The sequence below is a fragment of the Phodopus roborovskii genome, unplaced genomic scaffold (assembly GCF_943737965.1).
Source record: "Phodopus roborovskii unplaced genomic scaffold, PHOROB, whole genome shotgun sequence".
NCBI classification, from domain to species: domain Eukaryota; kingdom Metazoa; phylum Chordata; class Mammalia; order Rodentia; family Cricetidae; genus Phodopus; species Phodopus roborovskii.
In genome coordinates, this window is record NW_026125856.1 from 144,409 (window position 1) to 170,604 (window position 26,196).

Here is a 26,196-nt window from a genome sequence, read left to right on the forward strand (position 1 = left end):
AGAGGCAGGCAGATTTCTGTAAGTTTGAGGACAGCCTGGTCAACAGAGTGAGTGCCTGGACAGCCAGGGCTATTATATAAAGAAATCTTGCCTCAAAAAACAAAACAAAACAACAAACAAACAAAAATCAAAACAAATGTAAAAAAGTATCAACTCATAGAACATTTTCAGCAATCAGATTCTATTAGTAAATTTGAGAAGAAAAGGAAAAGGATTAAACAAATTCAGGATAATGTTACAATACTGAAAAACAATTGCAGTCAATATATTTGTCTCTAGTAATTGATTAGTACTGAATTCTAACACTCCTCAATTATGTAAATCCCTTACTGAAAAATAAACAAAAATCATTAGTAATGAGTGTTCAATAACAATTCAGAGAAACGGAGTTCATGACAAAGTGACACAAAATATTCAGAAAAATTAAAAATGAACAAAATGATAAGTAGAAAAATGATGCTAAGGGTCATTTTCTATGCATCAGTAACATGACAGCACACTGAAACCCATAGTGTAGGAATCAATATCTGGTTCTGCCTATTCCTCAGTAAGGTATTTTCACCAGAACTCAATCTAATCTGAAAACTGAATTAGCAGAATGTCAGCATATTTCAATCTTCTAGTTAAAACCATATGCAGGGTTTGGAGAGATTGCCCAGCAGTTAAGACTACTTGTTGCTCTTGCAGAGGACACAGAGTTCAATTCCCAGCAGCAGCAACATGGTAACTCACAACTATCTGTATCTCCTGAAGGATATGATACCCTCTTTTGGTAACCATGTTCTACATAGACATAAATGCAAGTAAAACACCCATACACATATAAAATCTGGATTGTATTCTCTTCTAAATCAATAATATAATCCCTTTAAATGACACAATATATAAAGTGAGTAGTTCAAGACATCCATTTATCTCACTTATCTTTCAATCCACAGTTAAAGATTCAGAAAAGATCTATAAATTTGAACTCATAGTTTTACCCTCCTATCTATGTAGGTAGTTAACAACAGTTCTGCGTTGAAAAATGAATAATGTCTAATAATGTACAGTCTGTGATAATATACAGTTTCAGGGTTTAAGAGATGATGACTCTCAAATATTCACTACCATGATGGTTCAATGACAGAAGCAAGGAAATATTAGAGACCATTTAACAAACCACACTGTTTACTTGCAAAACTGAAATAGTGTACTGGAGACTTGGCAGGATGGGCTGGAGAGATGGCTCAGCCTTTAAAGGCTAGCCTCACAACCAAAAATATAAGAGCCTTGGCAGGATTTCACAAATGTGTCACAAATAATTGCAAATGATAATGACTGCTCTCAGCAACCTTTTCTTTTTAATGTTGAGCTGGACGTACTATTGTATGTTAGGCAAGCACCCTGCCACTGAATCACACCTTCAGCCCCAGAACAGACTTCTTGGTGAGTGTTTCTTTGTAAATCAATGACATTCTAAAGAAAACAATCCATAGTTCAAAGAACCTTATATGCCTACCTCCACTCCCTGCAGTACATTCAGCATTCCCAGATGCCACCTCTTAAATGATAACAACACCCTTCTTTTAAATCATTGTCACAGCCAGAAATGTCCCTGGAAATGATAGTGAGATGGTCTTCTACCCTTGTCCTCTTACGATCTATCACTTCAGTTTACTTTCTTCTAGTCACTTACATGGCAAATTGTCATATAATAGAAATACAACATTATACTAATTTTTCCAAAATGAATTACTGAAAACGTATAAGCTATATTGAACTTTTGCGTATTTGTTTTATTAATTGTTGTGCATACACGTATGCACAGGCATACAGGTCACAATGCACATGTGAGGTCAGAAGAAAATACTTAGAAGTCTATTCTCTCACGCAATCTTGTGGGATCTTTGATTTGAACTCAAATTGTAAGACCTATACTCAAGCACCTGCTAAGCACTGGCACACAGACAATACTATTTAATTCCAAATGGTATGCCTATTTATCTGCTTAAAGGGGCTTAAAAAGCACTGTTCCTTTTTAGATGGTCTCCCTAAAATTATGGAAAAGATCTGAGCAAAGGATTTAGCTCAGTGATAGAACACCTGCTTAGCATATATGAGGCCTGTGTTTCATTCCCACTATCACACAAAAGAAAAAAGAGAAGGAGAGTTTGTAGAAGGACACTACAGAAATTGTAAGGTATTTATTTCAAGGGTGTCTGAGATACACTGTGAGTTGGCCAAAGGTTAAACAAACAAACACCCTTTTCTAGTAGTATTTTTTTTTTTTACAATAGTGGTTCATTAACTAAAGATTGTACTAGAATTGTAGGAGCATCAAAACAAATTACTGACTCACCTGAAGGGATAAACTCAGTAGATCAAGAGCAGGGCCTAACACTTTCAATGTCTGAGAAGTTCCCAAGTGGTACTGACATTACTATATACTTCTTTGAGAATTAAAGCTTTATAAGATTTCTTCACTAGACAATCATGGTGGTGCACGCCTTTAATCCCAGCACTAAGGAGGCAGAGGCAGGCAGACCTCTGTGAGTTTGAGGCCAGTCTCATCTACAAAGCGTGTACCAGGCCAGCCAAGGCTACACTGTAAGACACTATCTTTAAAAACAGATGTCTTCACTACCCACTAATGTTCCATGTTCCATTTGGTTCTAAAAGTGGTCATAAGCATATAGAGAAATACTATAATAATGAATAGGAAAAATTAAAAAACAATTTTTCCAGGCTACCCTACGTATAACTCTCTAATCTCCTACCTAAACTATAACTCACTCTAAGGATAAAAAGGAAAACAAAGCTGAGCTAAAAGTTTGGACTTTGGTTAAATTTACAATTTGGGAGAGTTGGGTATGTAGCTCAGTTGGTACAATGCTTCCCCAGCATGAATAAGCACTGGAACTGATTCTTAACAGCACACAAACTAAATACAGTGGTCTACCCCTATAATCCTAGCACTTAGAAGGCACTTTAGAGAGATCAATAGTTCAAAGCCAGACTCAGCTACACAATAAGTTTGAGGGCCACTTGGGATACATGAGACCCTGTCTCAAAAAATAAAATAAAATAAAGTAAAATAAAATGAAAATGATATATGTTGGGTTGGAGAGATGGCTAAAAGTATAAAGCATTTATCATGTATGCCTAACAATCTGAATTCAATCCTCAGAACCCATGTACAGTGGAAGGAGTAAATCAACTCCACACATTGCCCTCTGACACTCCCTCACACACTGTGGCATGCATGTGTACACATGGGCATACATACATAAACACAGAGATTAATAATAGATATTACAAAATTTTAATGCTGTTAACTTTAGGTATCATAACAGCGGCATTTTAACAGCTGACATGGTATCTGGGTTTCACTAAAGGATAATCTAAAAAAAATAATAATTTAAGGAGAAAAGTAAATAGTGAAAGGCAGTTTGGAGCTAGAGAAATGGTTCAGCAGTTAAGAAAATGCACTGTTCTTCCAGGAATCCTAAATTTGGTTCCCAGTGGGTGGTTCAAAATCATCAGTAAACTTCAGCTCTAGGGTATCCAACACCTTTGGCCTCCAAGGGCACCTAGACTCATATATATATATATACATGCATACTCACACACTTATTAAAAAATGAAAGTTCTTAAAAAGAAAAGCCAATAAATTGAGTTGATAAATGTTGAAACTGGATGATTGGTAAAGAAGTATAGTGTGGTTAATCTTGATGCTTAGCTTGATAGGATCCAGAGTCTGCATAGAAACAAACCTCTAGATATGTCTGTGAGAGATTTTCTAGATTAGCTTAACTGAGGTGCAGGAAGGCTCACCCTAAATGTAGATGGCATTTATGGTTGGGGTCCTGAGCACAAGAATTCCTTGTTCTCTGTTTCCTGAATACAGACAAACTATGACCAGCTGCCTCATGCTCCAGAAACCACGCCTTCCCAGCCATGAAGGACTACATACTCCACTGTGAGCCCAAAACAAAGCAAAACAAACAACAACAACAACAACAAAAACCCTTCCTTCCTTAAGTTGCTATTGTTAGGTTTTTTGTTGTTGTAACAAGAAAAGTAATATACTAGGGGTTTGTAACAGTGTGTGTGTGTGTGTGTGTGTGTGTGTGTGTGTGTGTGTGTGCGCGCGCGCGCGCGCGCGCACGCATGCACGTATGTGTGTATTTCTATCTTTGGAACTTATTATCTATTTATAATTTTAAAAGTGTTTATTCATTCCTTGGGAATTTTATACAATGTATTTTGAACATATTCACCATCTCACCTTAACTCCTATATCCCTTTGCCCCTCAACCTTATACCTTCCTTTTAAATTTTTTCATTCATTTATATTTTATTTATGACTTCTCTGCTTGTATACCTGCACGCTACAAATGGACATCAGATCTCATTATGGATGGTTGTGAGCCACCATGTGGTTGCTGGAAATTGAACTCAGGACCTCTGGAAGAGCAGCCAGTGCTCTAAACCACTGAGCCATCACTCCAGCCCCACCGCTTAATTTAATAAGCCATCAACTCCAATTTGTGCTATCCATATACTTCTGGAAGTAGGGTCATTCACTGGGGCATGGTCAGCCTACCAGGGCCATACTCTTAAAGTAGCTGTACTGTCCTTAGCTACTCAGGGGTGGAGGCACCATGTGAGCATATTGACTGGCTTGCTCTTATGCAAGCAACCATGGCTGCTATGAATTCATGAGTGCAGTGATTCTATCATGTTCAGAAGACACTGCTAATTCCAGTCCACCCAGACCTCTAACTCTTACAGTCTTTCCACCCCTCTTCCGCGATGGTCTCTCGTATCTCTGCTTTTGATTATGCTTACAACAGTCTATAATATAAACTTTCTAAAGCACTAAAGAATCATGTGGCTGACAGGATAAAAGAGAATCCAAACAGACAAAAGAATCAAAATAACCTGATTATGCAGTTCCTTGAAATATAGTCTTTCACTTTGAGGGTAAAGCATGTATTTAATGGAAATTTGAATTAATTTTTAACTCCAAAGCCAAGATAAATGCATGTAACCAAAATACATCCCATGAACAAAACCCACCATTAAAATAGCCTCAACATATAAAAAAAAAGGTATTATATAACGTGAATTAAAGTAAATGGAAGTCAAAAGCTGCATTGTAATTTCAGCTTTCCAGCCCTTTTTGCTATATTACCTAGTGCCAAGTCATTAAAAGGGTTTTTTTTTTTTTTTTGGTTTATCTAAATAGTAACTTGGAAAACTTACTTTTCTTTCAGGATTGTGGGAATGAAATGTGAAGAATAAAACATTTCCAGAAAAGTTCTACTGTTTACATGAAAAAATTAAGTCTCATGCCATAATACTAGATTCCATATGCAAACATTTTTATATAGATCATCTCTTTGGAACACCACAGGATAACTTACTGAGGACTGTTTGTCACCCATTGCTCTTGGGCATCCATAGAAAGCCACAATAGCCAATTCTGCAGTAGTTCTTTCAGACTTTGTAGAACACTACACTGAGGGGGGAAACAAAACAAAACAAAATCATCCAAAGCAAACAGTATTTAGACCTAACAGAGGCTAGAAATGGAAGAGACCCTGGAGATGGCCATATCCCACTTAGAACTCAAATAGTTGCTATTCTAATATGTACAGTCTACAAAGAACAGATGAATACACAGATTTATGTTACCATTTTTTTCTAGAAGAAACATACCTCAACAAGACTTCCAGCTTAACCCAGCAACAGAGTTTTCTCTAAATCACACTCCTTTATACTACATATTACATCATCAAATAAACCATCACCCTTGGCCATGCATGATGGCACAAATCTATAATGCTGGCACTTAGGAAGTAGAATTAGGGAGATAAGGAATTCAAAACTGGTGTTATCTACATATCAAATTTGATGCCAGCCTGGGCTACATAAGACTCTATCTCAGAAACAAAATCATCCTTATTGTACCCTCAGAGATCATCTGAAGTTGCTACAAGTAAGAGTTCTCTACCCCTTTTACTTTGTGTTTTTTTAATACAAGCTACTTCATTTTTGATGCTTTCAAAAATGAATCGTCTGTAACTCTGGGAAACAAACATTTCTAATCTTATCTTCTCAGACTATACCCTGCCTTTCCAGGGCCTCATTCACAATTCCTTAACTATATTCACTGAGTCTCATTTGAGCCTGAAAGTTAGATACCATTCTATATTCCTTGATTCATTTTCCATTCCCTTTTCTCCTTTACTCCCTCCTTATTCCCATCCCCCACTCACAAACACAAATAGATTTATGGACAAATGAATGTGCACATGCATAGTAGTTAAAAAATAAACAACTGCTAGTTATCAACCACCCTGACCTACAAAAATGACAACTGCCTACAATTCAACTGAACATTCATAGCTAAATGGCTCTTTAGATTGGTGTAATGAGTGAAGAAATTAAAAAGAACTCAGCAAGAAGATTAGGAGAGAATTGCAAAAAAAAAATCTGTTTCAAAATAGTCTCTGAAATTTTATTAGCTACTATAACTGGGATTGCTATTTGAATGACAGTAGTTATAAGTACTAAGTTACAAGTAATATGAAATTAGCAAATTCAAGTTAATGGGATAGGCAATAAAGTGATATGCAACAAATTATGAGAAATACTAACCAGAACAACCTATTTTTCCTATAAATGCAGCCAATATTGAGCCATTTAAGGTATAAAACATTTGTAAAAGGAATATTCTACCACCATTGCTCTCAAAGAGGAATGAGGATTTGATAGGAAGGTAGCTCAAGGGGCTTTGATGGCTTTGGTAGCTACTGCACTCTGAATGGCTGTGCAGAAGTGTGAGAGCATAGCATTGTGGCTCACATCACAATCCTAGTGCCTGGAAAGCTGAGGCAAGAACACAGATGCAAGTGAAAGGTCATCCTGACTTCCTCAGAAAGCTGGGCTACATAGATAGGCCCTGTTCTAGCTTCAAATCCCCACATCTCCAAAACCCTCAAAAATGGAAATTAGAATATTTATGACATAAATATGTTCAAATATCTGACAATGCATTATGATCAAACTACCCTTACATTCTAAGCGACTGGAACTTTGGCTGAACCTCACAGTACGAGTTACTAACACACATTGGGGTCACTTAAAACTTAAAAGACTGCTAGCCAACCGTGTATCCTGCCTCTTTGTTTATAACCTGCGTATATCCTGCCTCTTTGTTTATCCTGCCTTTATGAGAACAATGTAACAATCAACCTTACTTGCCTTGGATTTCCTATGTCAGCTGATTTTACAACCTAAACTAGTGCATAGCTGTAACCTTATGTACTTTTCCATGCCCCCAACCCCTGTGGACCCAGAACAATGTATGTAGGGTTTTTTTTTGGGGGGGGGGCTTTTGGGTTTTTGCTGAAAGCAGCAAATACAGAGAAGAATAGCCACCATAAATGCTGTATACAACACTTATGGATATTGGTTGACAAACAAACACACACACACACACACACACACACACACTAAATGTTACAAAATTTCAAAAGAGAAGAAAATCACTAGCAGAACTCCACTTTGGAATTATTTAACACCTCAGTTAACAGAAGTATGATTTTCATGAGTAAGATATATTTAGTTTTTTTGGTTTTTGGATTTTTACCTTGAAATAAATGGTTGATGTAAAGAAGAGAGGGGCTAGATGATCAAAAAAGAGTGGCTTCACCTCTAGGAAATAGAAAACAAGAGTATTCAAATGAGAATGTCCCCATAAGCTCAGGCATTTGAAAACTTGGTCCCCAGTTGGTGGCACTGTTCAAGTAGGCTTAGGAATCTTGGCCTTGCTGAAAAGTATTCACTGGAGGTGGGCTTTAAGGTTTCAAAGCCTAGCATCTTTCCCAGTCCATTCTCTGCTTCACACTTGTGGTTTAAGATGCCCTTAGATTCCCCATGCCACCTCCATGCTTTTGCTCTACTGTCATGGATTCTAATGCCCTGGAACCAAAATAAACTCTTTCTAAGTTTTTTCACAGCAAAAGAAAAGTAACTATTGTGTTTTCGTGATACATACCAGAGAAGCTACTGAATGGAATCCAGGATAGAAGCTGAAGGAACTGTGACCGGCAGGAGAAGCCATCCCAGAGAGGCAGGCTCTTATACAGAAATGCTTCACAGGAGTAAAACCCCTCCTGAAACACAAGGTGATTGTAAAATTTCATGTAGAACCATGAATATTCTTAGCTGGGTAGTAGAGGTGCATGCCTTTAATCCCAATATTCAGGAGGCAGAGGGAGGAAGATCTCTGAGTTCAAGGCCAGCCTGGTTCCAGGACAGTAGGGCTACAAAGAGAAATCCTGTCTTAAAAACAAGCAAGCAAACAAACAAAAATATTTTCTGAGAGTTTGATGTCATCCTGGTTTACAAAGTAAGTTCTAGAACAGCTAGGCTGTTACATAGAGAAATTCTGTCCTGAATATACAAAAACAAAAGCCCAAAACATCTGGCAGTTGTGGCACACGTCTTTAATCCCAGCACTTGGGTGGCAGAGACATGAAGATCTCTGAATTCAAGGACAACACGGTCTGTAGACATGCCAAGGTCTACACAGAGAAATCCTGTCCCAAACTAAAAATCATAAATATTTTCTAACAACCACTTTATTTTGTACTACAGTTGTTTCAGATGCATGAGAGTATCTAGACAGTGCGAACACATGAATTCCAGCTTCAGTTGCAACTCGGAGATACCCAGGACAAATAATTCAGATGCTAAGATATATCTCACATTCCAAAACATTTGTAGCTATTAAGAACGTATGTCATGAACTGGACCTGGAGTTCAGTCAGAGTGCTTGTGTAATTCCAGAACCACCTAAACTGAATGTGGTCACACACACCTGCAATCCCAGCATCCAAGGGGTGGAGACAGGAGTTCAGAGTAATTTTCAGCTACATACTAACTTTAAAGTTAGCCTGGACTAATGAGACCCTGTCAAAGGATTAATTAATTAAAAAGAACACAAGTCATGGGCTGAGGATGTGGATCAATGATATGTAAATGTTCACCTAGCATGCATAAGGCTCTGGGTTTGATTGCTAGCCTTAGCCCTAACATTCCCCCCAAAAGAACACAAGTAGTAACACTATAAGATTATAATCCTGACTAATTCAATTAATTGAATGCATTAAATCACATGTTTTCTTAAAATGAGAGCACTTTCCATTCTTTTTAAAAATTTAAACTTATTCTTTCTTCAAACATAATAGTGCAAAAATGAACATCAGTCCAACTTGGCTCTATGAATTTCAAATGGAATAAATAGTATTTTTTGAAAAAGCCAAAAATAAGGAAAATAAATAAGTAAAAATAAAAATCAATGGCATCAGGTACTAGGGCTCAGTTGGAAGACTGATTGCATAGTATGCACAAGGACCTTAGTTTAATTTGGCAATATTGCAAAATTTCGGGTGTGGTGGTAGATATCTCTAACACATGAAATCCCATCTGTACTGCTGTAAATGTTAGGTACTAAAGAAAATACTACAATGGACAGCCAAACAAATCTTAAGAATGATGGAAGTTACAGGAAACAAATGGAATCTTACTTGTAAGAAGCACTGCACCCTGATGACAATGTCCAGGAAGTTGGTAAATTCTTTTTCTTGTTCATAATTATTTATGTTATACCATATGCATTCTAGAGCAGAAATATTAAAAATAAGCAACTGGTTATGCAATAATAAAAACAATATAAAATATATCACTAATCTGAAGTGGCAAAGAAATGATAGATTAAAAAAGTGGTAAGATTCGAATATCCTGACTAAGTGACATTGTAGATTATAGCAGGGATTTGGAAGTGACAGTCAGCAAACATGACAACATAGGGGAAAGCTTATTATAGTAAAAAAATACTGGAAAGGTTCACTTACAATGAATGAGATTAGCTTCAAGTCACAGTAATCCAAGTGACTATAAATACACAGCTAAAACTAGGTAGGGTGAGTTGAGTATAAGCTATAAGTGGTGAGAACATACAAAGTGAAAATCTAATTAATTGTATCACATAGCCCATAAAGAAAAACTCTAAGTCAAAGGAGCAATAGCCTATAGTGACTAAAACTCACTTCAAAGATTTGAGTAGTCAGGAATTACATATCCAAGAAATAAATTATCCTGATAGTCAAAATTACTAGGGAAAATGGCACTGTGGGTGAATGAAGTGCTCTGGGTTTACAATGGACTGCATGAAAGTCTCCCCACTCTCACTTCCTTTAATTCTATAATTAAGAAAATTTCTAATGACCAGTGTGTCATTAGAGGAGGTAGTGTACTTGGCACACATGAGCATTTCTGTCACCAGAAAGAATCACTTCTACTCTAAAATAATAAGTTGTTATTATGTTTTATAAATTGATTTTCTCTGAGTTGGCTTAATATTAATGATTCTTGCATGTTCTCAGGAATACAAAGAACTCTGAGATTGAGACCAGCCATCTGGCAAGTTTTGATGACCTTTTCAGCAGTGTTAACCTAACACCACTCCTTTTTGATTGTCTTAAAATGATAACACCAGAAGTATTCATATTCAAGATATATAATTGCCAGATAATTATAGCATACGAAGGCTCCTCTGATCTAGAATTTCTAATCTAGAATAAAATCTATTGACAAACTATCTTCTTCCACTCTCGTTTATCCAGTGCTTTACAACATCAATTCTTACCTTCTTGTAATGTTTGATTCAGCCAATAATAGAGCCTCAGTAAGATTGACTCATCTCTGACACAATTAATGTAGTGAAGTAGCAGAGAGCTGTTCAGTACTGAGATCATCTGAGAAGGCAGCTGTAAAGATGGAACAATCAATCAAAAATAAGTATATGAAATGTAGGTCACAGCCATAAGTAAAACATTACCTAGGAAACATACAAAAGTAGAGGATCTGGGGCCTAAGATAAGGCTCAGTGTAGAGTATTTCCATAGCATGTGTGAGGCTGAGTTCAATCTCAAATACTAAAAAAAGAGGGAGAGGCTATCCAGACCAAACAGGAAATGAAATTGGAGTCAGAACTACTCTGGTCACATACCTCTAAGCAATGAATGTTTTGCAAAAGTTGAGGGAAACTTTGAAGCTGTTCTAGTGGAAGTGATCTTTCATTGCTGAGAAAATCAGAAAGACTCTTCTTTCCCCCACATTCTATGTTAGCAGAATTTGGTGCTGGTATAACTGAGTGAGAACTCCATTTCTAAAGGAGAAAGATAACACAATAAAAAGACAATCTAAACAAATAAAAGCAAGTCAGATGTGGTGGTTCACTCTTTAAATCCCAGCACTCAGAGACAGTCTACATAGCAAGTTTTGGGCCATCTGAGGCTACATTTTAGAAGATACAATCCCAAAAATAAATAAATAAAATCAGTTGTTAAGATGTTTCACTTAATTGGAATCTGAATGTGGTTTGCACAGAATACTAGGTTATCAAAATCTATTTAAATACCTATGATCACCACCATCTGAATTGTTACTATTTTTAAAGCCACAAGTCCTTTGTTGCTTTAGATTACTTACTCTTTTTAGAGAGCAGCCCTTAGTTGGACCTGATATCAGCTTTAGAGGTTCTGGAAAAGCTCCTTGGTTTCTTAGCTTCACAGCAATCACAGCTGAAGCCCACAAATTCTTTGAATTATTAAAATAGATCTACAAATTTAGGTGTAAAGTACAGAATATTAGGTACTTATAAGTCAGAGCAACATAATGAGAGTCCCAAACTATTAACTGATTGCATATTAATTATAAAATATTTACTCTTATAAGTCCATTTAAAGTTTTTTTCTCTCTTGATTGGGAATCTATTATAATGCATCAAAGGGATCAACACAAAGGGCCAACTATAATACAACTATTCCCAAAAGAGTTGGAAAAGATTTTAGCCCAAATCTTTAAATTATCTATAAATGTTTTTTTCATTTAAATGGACTTGGTTATATAAAATAAATAAATAAATAAAATCTTTAAATTAATGTTCTGAAAAATAATGCATTTTGCTAGGGGTTATAGTGTACATCTGTAATGCCAGCATTTGGGAAGGCAAGAAAGAACCATACCAAAACACTTTCTCAAACAAAATAAAGTAAACAAAAATGTATTCAACCTTGGTAGGACTTATCTTTCAGTAATCCCTTACCTTCCTCCTTGCAGGCAAAGATACAGAAATCAAACTAGGAGCAAAGAACTTATACAGCGACAACAAAGCCTGGAGGTGAGGCTGCATCCCCTGAAATAAAGTAAGAATTTTCCATTTTTTAATTCAGTGGCCAAATACAAACTAAAAGCTAGTATTAATTAAAAGGTGATATAAAACTAAGTCTAAACTTTCAGATTCTAATTTTACAGTTCTCCACAACCATAAAAAGCTACGGAAAAGTATAGAAATGAGTAACCACCTGGATGTGGTGACAGAAACTTTCAATCCCAACAACCAAGAAGCAGAAGTAGAAATAGAACTCTGTATGAGTTCAGGACCAGCTGGTCTACATAGACAGTGGCAGGCTAGCTAGGGCTAGTGAGAAACTGTCAGTGTGATACAAGGGAGGGTCACTTGGGAAGAATCTTTATTTAGAAAATGCCTCCATAGGATTATCCTATAGGCCAAGCTGGAGGGTGGTTTTCTTGATTGATTGAGATTTGGGGACCCAGCCCATTTTGAGTGGGGCCACCCCTGGGCAGGTAGTATTAGGGTGCATAAGAAAATAGGCTGAGGGGCAGGAGAGATGGCTTAGAGTTTAAGAGCACTGGCTGCTCTTCCAGAGGTCCTGAGATCAATTCCCAGCACCCACATGGTAGCTCACAATCCTCTGTAAGGGGATCCTATCCCCTCTTCCCCTCTTCTAGTATGCAGACAGTAGACAAAGCACCCATACACACACAATACATAAGTAAATAAATCTTTTTTTAAAAAGACACAGGCTGAGAAAGATGAAATAAACTCTTTCCTCCCCGAGGTGTTTTTAGTCACAACAATAAAAACCCTAACTAAGACATGTTCTCAAAAAAAAGAAGAAAGTAGAAAGCAAGCAACCAGATAATTTGTATCAACAATATTAAAACAAACTTCTCCCCATGGATAATCTTCTATTTTATGACTTTCCTTATTTACTTCTTCCATATTTTCTCAATTCTTGTACCTGTAATTTAGTCTTACAACTCATATTTGCTAGTATAGCACAGGTTTATTCAGAATGGCAACTTACTCAAGGTTCAGTGTTTATTAATCTTTAGAGCTAGAGAGATGGCTTAGCTGTTAAAATCACCAGGTACTCTTACAAAGGGGCCAGGCTCCATTCTTAGCACACACATGGCAGCTCACAGTCCCATAACTCCACTTCCATGAGTTCTGACATCCTCTTCTGGACCACTCAGGCACTGTACACATGTGATGTGCATACATACATGCAGACAGAATACTCATACTTAAAAAACAAGTAACTCTTTAAAAAATAAAAAGAGCAGCCACGGAATGGTGGCAAATGCCTTTAATCCCAGCATTTGGGAAGGGGAAGATGACGAAGGCAGATCTCTGTGAGTCTGAGGCCAGCGTGGTCTACATAGCAAGTTCTAGTACAGCCAAGGCTACATTGTGAGACACTGTCTCTTAAAAAACTGTGCAGGGAGGTGGTGGCACATGACTCTAATTCCAGCACTCGAGTGGCAGAGGCAGGTGGAACTCTGTGAGTTGGAGGCCAGCCTGATCTACAGAGCTAGTTCCAGGGCAGACTCCAAGCTACATAGAGAAACCCTGTATCAATAAAAAAAAAAAACCCAAAACCAAAAAACAGTAAGTAAATACTCACCTTTGAAATAAATATCAAGGAGGTAAGACTGAGAGTGAAAGTCAAGAAAACAGAGCAGATAAGATAGCAATTAAAAATACTAACTTCAGAATTGAGCAAATGGCTGTCAACAAAGTACATGCCTGGCAAGTACGAAGACCTGGGCTCTATCCCCAGAACCCACATTTTAAAAAGCCATGTGTGGTGATATATATGTTTGGAATCCCAAGGTTAGAGAGGCAGAAACAAGTGGATCCTGGGGTTTACTTGCCAGCCACTCCACTCATTTGCCTCACCAACTTAGCAAACTTCAGATTGGTGAGAAGCCCCATCTCAAAAAAAGGTGAACAGGGACTGATAAAGGCAACTGTAGCTAATCCTAATGATATAAGTTCACTCCCTTAGACCTGAATGGGGAGAAGGAGAAAACCAACTTTGGCAAGTTGTCCTCTGATCTCCATAAGCACACCATGGCACATGATGCATACCCACACATCTATACAACATACACACACACACACACACTGGAGAGAGAAGAAAGATTCATACATACACAATAAATAGACAGACAGATAAAGTGGTAGATAGCTCCTGAGCAATGACACCCAAGATTGTTCGCTGGTCTCCCTGTACACTCAAGTACATATGTGCAGCCTTGTAAACATACACATACAAGTCCTAACTTTGGAGTCATGATTGTCTCAGTGGTGAGCTCTTGCCTAGCATGGGTAAAGGCATGGGTTCAATCTGTAGCAAACACAGAGTAACGTGTACATATACACCATTTTTGTAAAAAGACCACATATTAATTACAGACATCTTTAAGACTTATTGTATGGCTGACAACTTATCTTTTGGTTCAAAAGTTAATATATTGTATTGGAGATTGAACTAAGGCTTCATGCATGCTAGCAAGTACTCTAACACTATAGATAGTGTTGATAGTGATTTTCCACTTTGTTGACTGAGTTCTCAGAAAGTAAGCTCCTTCTAGCTAAGACTCACTTGCTTTGTATCTCCAAAGCCTAGCTCAGTAACTAGCTCAAAGTGCAACTGGATATGCTAAGGTATTTTCCGCACTCACCATTTTGACTTGAAGGTCAAGCAATTTTCTCACACGAAATGGTTTGACTAGAAAACAAAAAACGAGGTTCTAAGCATTTGCTTCAGCAAAAGAAGTCAGTTACATTTAACCACCATGTAATTCTCATAATTTCTTCTTACAACACATGAAAGCTATAAATACCTCTTTAGTTAAGCCACTATGCAGAGGATCTTAGATAAAAGTACTAAAAAAACAAGTTTTACAAAATGAGTGCTATCATATCACTAATGCTAATAGTTATTTAAGTTTATAAAGGATCAAGCAAATGCTGATTCTACAGAGTGAAAGTAATATGATTGGAATGAAAATACTTACCATTCTCTTTTTTAGTCAGTAAATATAACAAATGGCAAACATAGGGGCACTGTTAAAATATTAAAAAAAAAATAAGAAAAATGACAATACTATTTGAACAAAATGACACAATATCCTCCTCAAATGTCAATCATATGCTAAGTAAGACAACTTAAGGGCTTTACTGAACAATAGTACGAAGCATTCTCTTATTACACAATAGCATTCCTTATCAAAGATCCTTGATACCAGAAGTGACTATATGTCATGATATATTTCCATGAACTTAATGAAAAAGCTAAAGGAGGATACCTAACATAAAATTCACTGATTTGTATACACACTATACAAACAGCTTGAAGGTAAACTTACACAATGATTTGAATGTGTCTGTGTTTTGATTGTGGCTTGTTGCATGAAGCAAGGAATTTTCTACTTTTTGTTTTTGTGAGTTATATGCCCACGTATGTGTATGCATTCATGCATCCTTGCATAGACACACTTGGAGACTGATTTTGAATTGTTGAATACTTTCAATTTCAGGTTCTCAGACTAGGCACGCTTAAACCTGTATATGACAATGAATTTTTTAGGGAATAATTTTAATTGGCAATGAGATGAGTGAAATTTTTTGTTCTGCCTTATTTATTTTTTGAAGATCTATTTTTAATATGACTGCTTGCCCACATGTATGTATGTGCACCACATGCCCAACTGGTGCCCATGGAGGCCAAAAGAGGGCATTGGATTCTGCAACTGCAGTTACATAGCTGTGAGCTATCCTGTGGGTGTTGGGATCTAAAGCCAGGTCCTCGACAAGAGCAACAAATGCTCTTAACTGCTGAGTCATCCATCCAGCCCAAGATTTTTTGTTTTGAAAGATAAAAACAATGTGGACAATTCTGAACAAAATTTCCTTGGAAAAAGAAAATGTGGCATTTAAACACAATGGAATTTTTCAGTCATGAAGGATGACATATTACTTGCAGGACAATAGATGCAACAGGAGATAACCATATTGAGCTAATTAAGCCAGGCTCAGAAAGATGATTATCATGTACATATATACTTGAAAATAGAAGCAAAAATGTCTAAGTGAACAAAGTGAATTGATTAGTGAGAGGAAGGGTAAAAAAATTCAAGGTAGGAAAGTATGGGGAACATGCTCAATATGTAATATGTAGTTGTATGAAATGCCCTTATGTGATACATGAACATGTACAATGAACATACACAATGAAAACTTCCAAAAATAATTTTGAAATGTGTTTCTTTCAGTCTAGTTCATATTTACTAAGATACAAACTTGAAACTTTCATCCTCAGGGCTGGAGTGATAGCTCAGAGGCTAGGAGTACTTGTTCTTTCCAAAGACCCCAGTTTGATTCCCAGCACACAATAAAGTGGTCCCGATCATCTGTCCCTCCAGTTCCAGGGCATCCAATGCCCACTCTGACTTCCTTGGGCTCCTGTATGCACACAGTGCACATATATACAACCAGATGCACACAAATACACATAAACACTTTTTAAATTTTTTATGTGTATTTGTGTGCAACTGGTTGTACATATGTGAATGTTTATGTGTATTTGTGTGTACCTGGTTGCATATATGTATACTATCAGCATACAGGATCCCAAGGGCTTAAAAACCAAACCAAAAAAAAAAATACTAAAAACTTATATCCTGGTTTCCCATTTTAAAGCATTTTATTCTATTGTTTATTGGAAATACCATTTTCAGTGATGCCTCATTTTCTATTGGGTATATACAAGTTTTTATGCACAGAGCTCTGCATATGTTGAGTAAATGCTCTGTCTCTGATTTCTAATTCCTGCCAAATATACCATAATCCAAGTAACAACTTATTCTACAGCCTGGCAAATAGAATCTACTCAATACATTTTTTATTAAATTACTGGATGACCAATCTTCTTTATTTTTAGTGTTCATCTGCTGAAGATATAGTTCACTTAGTAAAGAGTTTGCTTAGCATGCACAAAGTCCTGGTTTTAAACACAGATTTGGTGGTCTAGACCTGTAATCCCAGTACTCTGGTGGTAGAAAGAGGATCAGAAGTTTAAGACCTCCTTTAGCTACACAGCGAGTAGAAGGCCAGCCTCACATACATGAGACCTTGTCTTGGATGGATGGATGGATGGATGGATGGATGGATGGATGGATGGATGGATGGATGGATGGATGTGTAGATGCATGGATAGATGAACACATGGAGGGATGCAGGGATGTATTCATGCAAGCCACACCCAAACATTTATATATTGTCTACAGCTAGTTTGAAATTACATCAGTTATGACTCAGATAGTACAGCCCTAACATGTAAACATTTACTTCTGGGCCTTTAAGGAAAGTATGTCAACACTTACTCTCAATGACCAAAAGTGAAAAAGTCAATTATAGCTAGGCATAGTGGTTTACAATTTTAATTCCAGCACTTGGGAGGCAGAGGCAGGCAGATCTCTTTGAGTTCAAGGCCAGACTGGTCTACATAGTGAATGAGTTTCAGGACAGCCAGACCTATAAAGTGAGATCCTGTCTCAAAAAAGAAAAAAGTCAACTATTTAATGGAAAAAAAGAGAAGCAAAAGAACTGACCAAAAGGCCTGGAAGATAAAAGCTCATGCTGTGGAAACCTGATAGCCTAAATTTTATCCTTGAACCTAACAATGGGAGGAAAGAACCAATTTCCAGACCCCCTATATTCTGTGCTCACAGTGCTAAGTGCACATTCACACTCACACACAGAAATCATACTCACCCTTATGCATACACATGCATACAAATAATAAATACACGATTTAAAGAAAAAACAACACAATGATATTCTTTAAACAAACTGGCATATTAATAGCCATTACCCTATAGTCTGAAATATAGAATATTCTATACTGCTTTTTATATACTAAGAAATGGGTTCAGATAGACTCTAAGTATAATTTTAAGAAGAAAGAATTTAGATTTCAGTACAAATGCATTACCTTACACCCCTAGGATATGAACCATTAACAACACTATTCATCATGTTGAATACAAAATGAGCACCACACAATTGCTGGCCTGAGGCGCTAGTCAGTATTATAGGAAATCTGACATTCTCCTTTAATCACATCTAGAAAGGAAAAATCCATATGCATCTCATATGTTAGAGTTGCCTTGATGGCAAATATTTAACTACCACATCTGAGTCACTATGGAATCAGAATTTTATCAAATTTTATGAAAATGACTTTTTAAAATATTACTTTTAAATGCTAAATCCTGCTGCTAGCCATGATGACTCACATCTATAATCCCAGCACTGAGAAGTCAGGAAGATAGCAAATTCAAGGTTATTCTGGACTATTCAGGACATTCTGTCTCAAACAAAAAACAGAAAATGGGCTCAGTGAGAAGGCTCAGCAGGTTAAAAGCATTTTTTGCCCCATTCCCCATGGAGGGATACTCCTTTTGCCTTTAGACACGAGGCAAATTTTGATGATCCCTCATTGAAGGCTTCACCCTCCCTGGGGAGTGGATGGGTGATGGAGTGGGACGGGGTGTCTGTAGGGTGCATGGGAGGATGGGAGAGAAAGGGAACTAGGTTGGATATAAAAACTAAGAAAAAATATTAAATAAAACAATTTTTTAAAATTTTTTACAAAGCATTTGCTGCTTCAATCTGATGACCTGAGTTTGATCCCTTGAATCCACAGTGGAAGGAGAAAACCAAGTCCTGAAAGTTGTTCTCTGAAATTCACGTGCCCATTATGGTAGGTACACACCTACACTCATATATATGCATTAGAAACACAATATAACTTTTTAGAATTTTCTAAAAAGGAAAAAAAAAACCTTAGAGACCTTTTCCCTGTTTGTTGAGCTACAAAAAATGTAGTCACTTAGAAAAGAAACTTAGAGGGGCTGGAAAGTTGGCTCAGTGGTTTGATTCCTACCACACACGTGGCAGCTCAAAACTGTAACTCCAGTACCAGCGGACCTAAGGCCCTCTTCTGACCTCCAAAGGCAAGATGCATATACATATGTGCAGACAAAACACTCATACACATAAAATAATTAAATAAACCTTCCAAAAAGGCCCACAAAAACATTTTACTCATTTTAAAATGCTAGTCGTGGTCAAATAAAATAGCTCAGCAGGTATTAGCTATTGCCAAGCCTGATGACCTGAGTTCAATGCACAGGACTCACATGATGCAAAGAGTGAACTAACTCCATCAAGTTGTCCTCTGGCCTCCATACACACATCGTGGAAGGCACACCCACATATCTTATACACAGAAAATAAATAAAAGGGGCAGCAAAATGGCTCAGCAAGTAAAGGTACTTGCTGCCAAGCCGAAGAGGAGAGTACAATCCCCAGGAGATACATGGTGGACGTAGTAAACCAGCTTCCTCAAGTTGTCCTCTGATTTCCACACATGTGCCTTGACATATGCATACACCACACAGAGGCAGGTGGCTCTCTGTAAGTTCTAGGATAACCTGTTCCACATAGAAAACTCCAGGTCAGCCAAAGCTACATAGTAAGACCCTGTCTCAAAATAAAAGATAAAAAGTTCAACTTCTAATGAAACAACCTCTACAATCTATTGTCAACCCACATTTCTCATGTTACTAACCACTGTCAACTAATACCAACATTAAGTCTGGCTGGTGTCCACATTGGGAAGGGCCTAGGCTCTGCTCCAAATGATATGACAGACTTTGAAGATTGCCCATGGAAGGCCTCACCCTCCCTGGGGAGCAAAAAGGGGATGGGATGGGAGGTTGTTGGGGGGCAGGGAAGGAGGGGAGGGAGAGGGAACTGGGATACACATGTAAAAAAAAAAAGCTTGTTTCAAATTTAAATATAAAAAATAAAGCAAAAAAGAAAGTCTGGCTGGTGTGTATATAAAGTATCCTTAAAAAAATAAATAAATAAAACAATTTACACATCCCACAGCCTTGCCTGAAACCTTCCCCTCCCAACGAACATTATTTCTTCCTACCAAATCCAGAAATCACAGAGCACAGCAGCACACCAGGACTAGGCAGATAGAAGCATCCAGACCTCTAATCTCAAAACAAGCCTGATCTACAGAGCAAATTCCAAGCCTGCCAGAGCTTCATAGTGAGTCTCTGTCTCAAAAACAAGACAAAACGAAATCCCAAATTCAATCCATCCTCCCCAGGCCTAGATCAGTGCTTACATCTTTACTAATCACTCGGATTTGCAAGGTTTCAAATATAGTAGTCACTCTGTTTATGTGATTATTTTGCTGTCTTTCATAACTGAATTCTAGTTAAAATGTGTAAAGTGTTCTGTCGGCTTTGGATGTCTATGTAGCACTTGTGTGCAGTGCCTGCAGAGGCCAGAAGAGGGCATCTGATCCCCTGAAACGGTTTACAGTAGATCAAAAGGAAAGATATTTTTAATCCACCTTCTGAGTGTTCATAATTGAATCCATGGCCCCCCAAAGAGCAGCAACTGCTCTTAGGCACTGAGCCATCTCTCTAGCTTCATAATTCAATTTTTGAATTATTACCTTCATGTGAATTTTTTAATTCCCTTGCTATACTTTTGCAATACTCAACTACAGAAAGCTATCTTAGGGGTTGGTAAGATGGCTCAGTGGCTAAGAATACTTGTTACTCTTGCAGAGGATACAGTTTCAATTCACAGTACCCACATGGCATCTTACAACTATCTATAACTCTAGTTTTCAGGGATCTAACATACTCTTCTGAACTCCATGGGCACCAAGCTTGCAGGCACAGACATACATGTGAGCAAAAACACTCATATACATAAGTAAATCTTAAATAAATAAATAAATTTATTCCTACCTAGTACAAGGCAAGAAACAGGATGCAGCATAAATTTGCATAAACAAAATCAATGCATGAATTTCATTCCCAAAGCCAAGAGGAATTTGGTTAGATATGTTCCTTACATGGCCTATAAACTGTCTTTGACAATCTTCTAGGTGGCTGGCTACTACATTGATTTGTTGGCATTACTGACGTTTTTAATAGAAACAATTATGCTATTTAATTTTAAAAAAACAGTCCGTTTGCAACTTGTGAAATGTAATGTTCTCCTTCCCGTGGATTCTACTGTAGTTTTTGCAGTGTCAAGAAAATTCAAAGTCATCCAAGGACTCTGTTGACATGGTTTAAAAGAGAAAATAGCAATCACTGACCTAAATCAACAAAACTCTATCTCTAACATTATTTCCTTAAAGAAAATGTACAGCAAATACCAGGGATTTGTTAACCTGTAAGACAGTGCAGCAAAGATCTCTGCTGTGTTATTTCTTTCTACTTTCTGTATTCTTAGTACATCTTAAAATAAGTATGCAACACACATTAGGGGGCATGGCAATAAATAGAAAAACAGGATTTCACTGAAGTCAATGCTGTTCAGTGCTTACCAGAGCATCATCTTGCAATGAAGCAAAAAAGAAGCCATAGAGCAAAGTAATTTGCTTCTTATGATCAATAAAGTCAAACATCGCAACCAACCAACGATAAAAAAGTACCTGTTGACAGAGAAAATACTGTCTTTAGAGAATATAACAAATTGTTGCAGAAGAGCTTTAATCTCTCCTCAGTGCTACTTTAAAAGATTCTAGAACCAAATAGGATAATAGATTTTTATTTCTTAGTAAAAATTTCTTTTGAACAGGGTCCTTTTATCAAGCTGTATTGTTCAGAAACCACAGGCTATGTACAAAAGGTCACTGCCATTAATCCACAAGTGGCTCGTCTTTGTTAGCCCTTAAGTGGGTTCTGAAGGACTTATCCTCAAAGTATCTAAAAAGATTACCTTGGTATTACCAGAACACTTGCCAACACAGAGCCAGGACACTGCCTTAACCACAGAATCTTCGGATATGAGAGTTTCTGGAATCATGCACTTCAGTATCCGTGTGTTTACAGCATTCCCTGTAAAGCAGACCAACTCTAAATTAAACTAGATTTCAGTGTCTCAACTTTTCCTATGGTCATAACTCTCTAAAACAAACAAAAAGCAAACTATTTTGTGTGTGTACATGTCCACGTGTGTGCAGATGTGTCCATGAAAGTGTGCATCTGTAGGAGGCCAAAGTTTGATGTTAAGGGTCTTCCTTAATTATTCTCCACCTTACATTTTAAAAATTATTTTATTGTATTATTTTATATGTATGGGTAGTGTGCCTACATGTATGTCTATCAATCATGTGCATGCAAGGCCAGTAAGGTCAAAATAGGGCACTGGATCACCTGGAACTGGAGTTAGAGATAGTTGTGAGCTGCTATTGGGTGCTAGGAATCAAACCTGGGTCCTCTGGAAGAGCAGCAAGTGACCTTAACCACTGAGCCATCTCTTTAGCCCCATGCACCTAATTTTTTTTATGTACATTGGTGTTTTGTCTGCATGTATGACTGTGCAGATGCCAGATCCCCTAGAACTGGAGTTACAGACATTTATGAACTACCACGTGGGTGCTGAGAAGTGAACCCAGGTCCTTTGGAAGAGCAGCCAGGGTTCTTAAACACTGAACTATCTTTACAACTGAACCATCACTCTAGCCCCACTTACCTTAGCTGGGTCTGTCACAGATTCAGCTAGATTGGCAGGTGAAGTCCTATGGATCCTCTGCTCTCCATCTCCTCAGTGCTGGGATTACAGATAAATACATGCCTCTGCCCTTGGCTTTCTTTCTCACTATATATCAGTTTTTTTTAATTTTATTTTTATAAACGCACACGCATCACATATATATCTAAGAGCAGAATATGTCAGATCCCTAGGAATAGGATTATAGAAGGTTGTGAGCTGCCATATAAGTACTAGGAATTAAACCAAGATCTTCTGGAAATGCACCTAGTGCTCTTAATCACTGGGCCATCTGTCTAGCCCCTTGCCCTTGGCTTTTAAGTGAGTAATGAGAATTCAAATTCGGGTTCTCACTCTTGCATGGCAAGCACTTTGCCAACTGAGCCCATCTCCCCAGCTCCTAAATCAAATTATTTGACCCAAATACATCTATTATAAAAGGTTAAGGGGCTGGTGGTGGTGTCAGTGAACACCTTTAATCCCAGCACATAGGAGGCAGAGGCAGGTGGATCTCTGAGTTGGAGGCCAACCTGGTCTACAAAGTGAATTCCATGGCAGCCAGGACTACACAGAGAAACATTGTCTTGAAAAGGGTAGGGGCAGGTTAAGAGCTGATTATGGAGGAATAGGACTATAATCCTAGCACTCAAGAAACAGAGGAAAGAGGATCCTAAGTTTGAGGCCAGCCTGAGACATATAGTAAGACCTTGTCTCAAAAAGAAGAAATGAGCAAAGAGTTTCCTTTTAAGGTGATTAAAATATTTAGTAACTAGATAATTTTGATGAATGCATGACTTAGTGAATATGCAAAAGATACAATGTGGATTTTTTTTTCAGTACTAGGGCTTAAACCTACAGCCTCATGCATGTTAGGCAAGCACTCTCACTGTTCCATATTCTCACACTAATACATCCCATTTTTAAATCATCATGAATTGTCATATTATGTGAACTTATCTCAACATTAAAAAGTCTTTCAATCCAGCAGGGGCGGCATACACATTTAATCTCAGCACTAAAGAGATAGAGGCAGCAGATCCCTGTGAGTTTGAGGCCAGCCTGATCTACAGAGTGAGTTCCATGACAGCCAGGGCTACACAGAGAAACCCTGTCTCAAAAAAGTCTTTCAATCACAAGGAAATTTCAGAGTAGTTTTCACTTTAATTTTGTAGACACAATAGATTATTATTAATGGGTTAAACCTACTGACAGGTCTTTTCATGAGTTGTTGCATTTAAGAATTTTCTTAAAGGCCATGTGACTCATGCCATTATTCCCAGAACTTGGGAGGCAGGCAGATCTCTTAAGTGTGAAGGTCAGTGGACAACTAGTGGAAAAGTGGGAACTGGTTCTCTCCTTCTACTAAGTGGGTTCTAGGGACTGAACTCAAGTCTTCGGGTTTACAGGCAGGTCTGATGAGTCAGCTTGTTGGCCGATACATATCAAAGATAAGATATCCTGAATGTCTGAACATGAGATGAAAGGAAGCTACAGATAAACACTTATAGGTGGTATTTCTCAGCTTCTCTTCTACCGCTACCCTAACCAACAAAATTTAGGACAGGAAACACAAAAGAGAAAAGCACCTTGACAGTAGGGATCAGATACTAGAATGAAGACAGTATAAATAGGAACTTGTCAGATAAACAAGCCTAAAGCAATGAAACATACTTAGTGAGATTTTAAAGTTCCTCTTTGGAAACCTCCAAAGACTCCAAGCACACATGTGGTATACATACACACATGCAAGCAAAAACATTCATATACATAAAACAAAATAAATAAATCTTTTTTAAAAAGGTGCTGCATGTCCGCAAGCAAAACACTTGAGAGGCAGAGGCAGAAGGATCAAAGCAAATTCAAGACCAGGCTAGTCTACTTAGCAAATTGTTATCTCAATGTGTCTCTTCTGCTTTTCCTTTGTTTTGTTTCTCTGTTTGCATGTGTGTTTTGTTCTATTCTGGTTTGTTTATGTGCTGGTTTGTTTTCTAAAGAAACAGGGAGAGAAAGAAGGCATGGAGTAGGACGGGTAGGGAGGTGGAGACGATATGGAAGGAGATGAAGGAGGAGAAACCATGACCAGAATATACTGCATAAAAAATTATTTTCAAGAAAAACAAGAAAGACACAGTACATTTTCTTTAGAAAGAAAAACAAAACAAAGCAAAAGCCAAAAACTGTCTAACTGGCAAAATTAACAGGAAAACAATAACAAATGTATCAGTTCAACATACCAAACTTGCCACTGAGTGCCACATTTAATAAAATATCAATTGCTTCTGGAGCTAAGCCATTTTTCCAAGCCACATTTTCCACAGTTTTCAAGTGTTTTTCCAAGATCCTGTCTTTATTCAGTGAGGCTTTTTTGGGGCCTGAAAAAGAAACATAGTAAACAATGAGCCCTTGGAAATTCTTATTATTCAATATTTAGCAGCAATAGAATCTCTTTCTGGTTTTCTTTTCTTTTTTTTTTTTTCCTTTTTTTGTTCTTACTTTTTGGATTTTTGTTTGTTTGTTTGTTTGTTTTGGTTTTGGTTTTTTTTTGGATTTTTTGAGACAGGGTTTCTCTGTGTAACAACCCTGGCTGTCCTGGAACTAGCTGTTAGACCAGGCTTGCCTTGAATTCACAGAGATCTGCCTGCCTCTACCTCCCAAGTGCTGGGATTAAAGGTGTGCACCACCACTGCTTGGCAGCAATAGAATCAACACTGAAGAAAGAAAACTGCCATCATGCCCCCTGAGCCCCTGACATCTTGTGTGTATGTGTGTGTGTGTGTGTGAGTGTGTGTGTGTGTGTGTGTGTGTGTGTGTGTGTGTGTATACATACATACATACATTTAAAATGTCTCCAGTGTTGGTATTACAAGTGTGTCTGCCACTACATTCAGCAATTAGGACTGAAATATTTTTAGAGAAATAGGACTTTGGGGCTTGGGCTTGGGTTGTAACTCAGATTTGATAGTGTTGGTGGTTTCTATCACCAGCTCCACATAAACCAGGCATGGTAATGCACACCTGTAATCTCAGTGGTCAAAAGTTAGAGGCACTCAGACTGGGAGCTCAACGTCACCCTCTGCTGCATAGTGAGTTCAAGGTCATCCTGGAATACATAGAGATTTGGTCTCAAAAAAATAAATTAAAAAAAACTTAGAATTTCATAAGGCAAACAATCTGACTTCACCTTTCTGAAAGTATCCTACTGCTATTTGCAGATCATCTTCAGCTTGTGTAGAATTTTCCATAGAATTGCTTTCTTTTAAGATCCTCTTCAAGTTGCCTGATTTCTCTTTTACCTTCCAGGATAAGAGATTGGTCTGGAAACTATTATTGCCTTGAGAAACTCTGTTTTTTAGCTGGGAGCTTCTAGTATTCCGAGTTGCCAT

At 37.6% G+C, this 26,196-nt stretch overlaps 1 protein-coding gene across 1 annotated transcript in view; it reads right to left on the reverse strand.

The window, feature by feature from the left end:
* The window catches only part of Cenpi (centromere protein I), a 54,744-nt gene extending 28,548 nt beyond the window's left edge, over positions 1-26,196 (reverse strand). Inside the window, 14 exon segments of the mRNA XM_051178834.1 lie at positions 5,412-5,506; positions 7,643-7,707; positions 8,051-8,168; positions 9,585-9,676; positions 10,706-10,826; positions 11,069-11,227; positions 11,551-11,679; positions 12,167-12,256; positions 14,896-14,942; positions 15,232-15,280; positions 21,645-21,752; positions 22,040-22,158; positions 25,048-25,185; positions 25,995-26,196. Coding sequence (XP_051034791.1) covers positions 5,412-5,506; positions 7,643-7,707; positions 8,051-8,168; positions 9,585-9,676; positions 10,706-10,826; positions 11,069-11,227; positions 11,551-11,679; positions 12,167-12,256; positions 14,896-14,942; positions 15,232-15,280; positions 21,645-21,752; positions 22,040-22,158; positions 25,048-25,185; positions 25,995-26,196 — 1,532 coding nt within the window.